Genomic DNA, 4,112 nt, shown 5'->3' on the forward strand with positions numbered 1-4,112 from the left:
TAAAAATTTGTGCACTCTGGGGGAGGGGTCCCTCAGCCCGCCCTGTGCCCTCTCGCAGTCTGGGACCCCTTGGGAGATAACAACCTGCTGGCTTAGGCCCGCTCGCAGGTGGCAGAGGGCAGGTCCAATCCCTAGGTGCAGCCCCTGGTCAGGCTCAGAGCAGGGCGGATCGGGAGGTTGTGATGCCACCCTCAGTCACGCTCAGGGTAGGGCCGCTTGGGGGGTTGGGGCGCCGCCCCTTGTGCACAGAGCAGGGCGGATCATGGGGTTGTGGTGCCACCCCTGTCACATACAGAGGCAGCCGATCAGGTGGTTGGGGTGCTGCCCCCTGTCACGCACAGAAGAGGGCCCATCAGGGGGGTTGGGACTCCATACCCTGTCATGCACAGAGCAAGGCCAATCAGGGAGTTGGGGCGCTACTGTCACACACAGAGCAGAGCCCATCAGGGGGGTTGGGGCTCCGTACCCTGTCACCCACAGAGCAGGGCTGATCAGGGGATTGGGAAGCTCTCCCATCACGCACAGAGCAGGGCCGATCAGGGAGTTGAGGAGCTCCCCCGTCACTCACAGAGTAGGGCCCATCAGGAGGTTGAGGAGCTCCCCTGTCACTCACAGAGTAGGGCCGATAGGCGAGTTGGGGCACCGCCCCATCACACTCAGAGCAGGAAGGATCAGGGGGTTGGGGCGCCATCCTCTATCACCCGTCACGAACAGAGCAGGGCGGATAGGGTTGTGGCCCCGCCCCATCACACTGATCCCGGTGCTGGGAGGCACATTACCCTTTTACTATATAGGATAGAGGCCTGGTACACGGGTGGGGGCCAGCTGGTTGGTCTGAAGGGTGTCCTGGGTCAGGGTGGGGGTCCCCACTGGGTTGCCTGGCCAGCCTGGATGAGAGGATGATGGCTGTTTGCAGCTGGTCACACCCCCTTCAGGGTGTGGGTCCCCACTGGGGTGCCTGGCTAGTCTGGATGAGGGGCTGAGGGCCGTTTTCAGGCTGGCAGGTGACTGAAGCTCCCAACCTGTCCTTTTTTTCTTGTTTTTATTCTGGGCCAGCTTTAGCTCTGAGGCTTGGCTCTAGCTCTGAGGCCTCTGCTGCTGAAAGCAGGTATCTGGTTTGTTTGGGTTCTATAATTGTAACACTGTTGCGGTCCTGCTCACTCCAGCTCTGAGATCCTGGCTGGCTGAAAGCAGGGATCTGCATTTGTTCTATAATTGAAACAATGTTGTGGTCCTGTTGGCTGAAAGCAGGTTCCTGGGGTTTTGTTTAGCTTCTATATTTGTAACAATGGTTCTTAAACTGCAAGCTCAGAGGCTGGCAGCGGCGTGTGGGGAACATCACTGGCTTCCTCTGTCACTGAAGCAAGCAAGCCTCCTGTTCGCTTCAAGCTGCCTAGCTGCCGGCCACCATCTTGGTTGGGAGTTAATTTGCACATCACCCTGATTAACCAATGGGAAGGGTAGCGGTCATACGGCTAACTACCATGTTTCTCTATTATTAGATAGGATGGTGTATGTAAAATTCCCATCACTAAAATCTGAAGGTCACAAATAGCACACACCCAGTTAGTTATACTTAAAGTTTTGGTATTTTACTGTTGGTGAGACAGAACAAGGAATGAAAGTATCTCCCTCCTCAATTATTCTCACCTATTTCCCAGCCCACCCATCCAGTGTCATCATGAGTGACAGTTTAAAAGTCCACTACCATTTAGTGTCTAGAATCTTAAATTGGAAAGACTCTAAAGGCCATCATAAGTGCAACACTATGAGTCCTATCTTTATCTCCCTAATAATAAACTGTACTTTTTCCAATAATTTGGGGAGGATCCTTACAATACAAGTCCATTCTTCAGCTCTAGTTTCTGGGATTTATTCTGAGTAAAACCAGGCTCTGTTGGCCTAGTTTTATTCAGACCCTGAGAAAAGAGGCATCTAGGAAAGCATCAGGGGAGAGGAGATATCAAGGAAGAAAAGCAGAACCACAGGCCAGCTCTAGACTATTTAAAAATTTGCCATGTTCCAAAACATCTGCAATACTAGGAGTTTCCTAATTTCTTTCTAGAGAAAACCAGATTTATACTATATTTCTTTAGTCACTGACCTATTCTTGCCTGGAACGTAGCCTCTAAAGTCTTGACAATACTTGAAGTTAAAAAATTTCTTAGGGCTATATTGCTAAGCAATAAGGTAGGTAGACAGACAGATAGAAATAAATAAGTAAAATGGGTCCCTATTTAATGTTCATGGCTTTATTCCTAAGGTACTTGTTAAGCTGGTACATAAGTCTCTTTTACTTGAATTAGGCTTAGAAGGCCAATTAGAAAAGACAGATGATCTGCCTATCATTTTAAAACAACAGTTATGTAAAAATTTAATATTTAAACAAATGATAAATATAAAATAGTACTTAAAGAACATATCTCTTTCAAAAGTTGAGGGCTTTTAATTTAACAGAAAAGAGAAAGAAATGATGTTTGATGAAAAAAAACCAGTGTTCAGTGCACAAATTTAATTTTCTCTCAAACAGCAGGATAAGGGAGACCCAAGGAATTCTCATACCCCATAATACAATGAAGAAACAATACTTTGAGAATTATCTTTAACTGAAGTTTCAAACAGAGTAAGGAATACTGTACATAAACATATATATGAAATCTACAAATCAAGCTGTGAAAGGGGACCTACAACTAAAAGATATAGTTGAAGAATAGGGTGAAAGCATTTGCTGAAAAAAAAATCGTTATGAAGATTAAATGGGATAATGAATGTAAAGCTCTTAAAAAAAAGCATTTGATTTTTGCAATCTCTACAAATAAAATAATTTTAGGAGTAGAGATTTCTGCACTGGACTGTTACGATTAAGACCTAAAACTTTTATTAACAGCCTTTAGTAAAAAAGTGCTGATTCCCTTGGCATATTATTTTTTTTGCTTATTTCCTTTTTCTTTCTCAAATGCAGCTATCTGATTAAATATATTGAGTAAATTTTGCGGTAAATTTTTTTTAGCTCCACTTTCTGAATGCTCCTTGCTACTTAGCTCTTCTTCTGGAGCCTCTGGTTTAATACTCTCCTCATAATTATCCTCTCTTTCATATTCTCTATGACTTTTACTTACTTGATATCTTTGCTCATGTCTATTGAAATCACGTGATTCAGAATAATTACATTTTTTATATTTTTCAACTGACTTAGAAGAGTAGTCAGAGCTTGCTGGGGAAGTGGAATACCTCATGGAACCTGGCTCCCACTTTCTATAGTGCTCTTTTCTTCCATCTGAGTCTTTTTCAAATTTTCTATAACCATAATTTTTTAACTTGTCTTCTGGATTCCTAGAGAAGGAATCTGAGGAATCCCTTCTATTGGAAAAATGTCTTTCATGTTTATATGACTTTTCTGTTTTGCTACTACCTGCCTGAATTTTATAGCTATTGTAAAAGTCTCTTGAATCTTCAGACCTACCTCCAAAATCATCCGGAATTTCAACTGAAGATGAAGAGACAGGGCATCTATCTTTCTCTTTTACCTGCTTCTTCTGATATGGTACCCTATCTTGCTTTTCCAGTAGTTTTTCCACTTCTTGTCTTTGGTTAAGAAAAGATGCTGAAGTATTGGCCGGAACTGGGAAGTACTCATCTTTCCTATTCTGATCTATCTGATTTGAGGATACCTTAGCTGAATGCCTTTTGGAATTTCGAGAAGACTCTGAACGATTCCTCCTATGTTTCTTATGCTTTTTGTGACCAGAAGAGGAGGATGATGAAGAAGAAGAAACTGATTCATCACCAGAAGAAACACTTGAAGAGGAAGAAGTTGACTTTCTTCTTTTTTTCTTTAGCCTAAAAAAGTAGTTAATTCATCAGATGTTAAGTACAAAAATGTTTCTTAATTATCCATAAAGCGTTTAGTTCTATTTTATTCCCCTTAAAGATGTCATAAAAGCTGTGGCTTAGATAAGCAATTATAGTAATCTTAGTTACTGTCAGATCCACTTGTACCAGCAAGCGGTACTTTGGAAAAAAAAATACTTGTGTAGACAGTTGTCACTCTAAGCAAATCCATTTCTGTTACACACAGTGACATTTCCAACATTACCTTAAAAACAAGACCT

The 4,112-nt window shown here is 42.9% G+C and overlaps 1 protein-coding gene across 1 annotated transcript in view; it reads right to left on the minus strand.

Annotated features, from left to right (window-relative positions):
• Window positions 1-2,236: 2,236 nt before the first annotated feature.
• The window catches only part of TTC14 (tetratricopeptide repeat domain 14), a 10,907-nt gene continuing 9,031 nt past the window's right edge, over window positions 2,237-4,112 (minus strand). Inside the window, exon 12 of the mRNA XM_006770018.2 lies at window positions 2,237-3,840. Coding sequence (XP_006770081.1) covers window positions 2,922-3,840 — 919 coding nt within the window. The 3' untranslated portion in view covers window positions 2,237-2,921. The remainder of the gene's footprint in view (window positions 3,841-4,112) is intronic.

Source organism: Myotis davidii, unplaced genomic scaffold, assembly GCF_000327345.1.
Source record: "Myotis davidii unplaced genomic scaffold, ASM32734v1 scaffold123, whole genome shotgun sequence".
Taxonomy (NCBI): Eukaryota; Metazoa; Chordata; class Mammalia; order Chiroptera; family Vespertilionidae; genus Myotis; species Myotis davidii.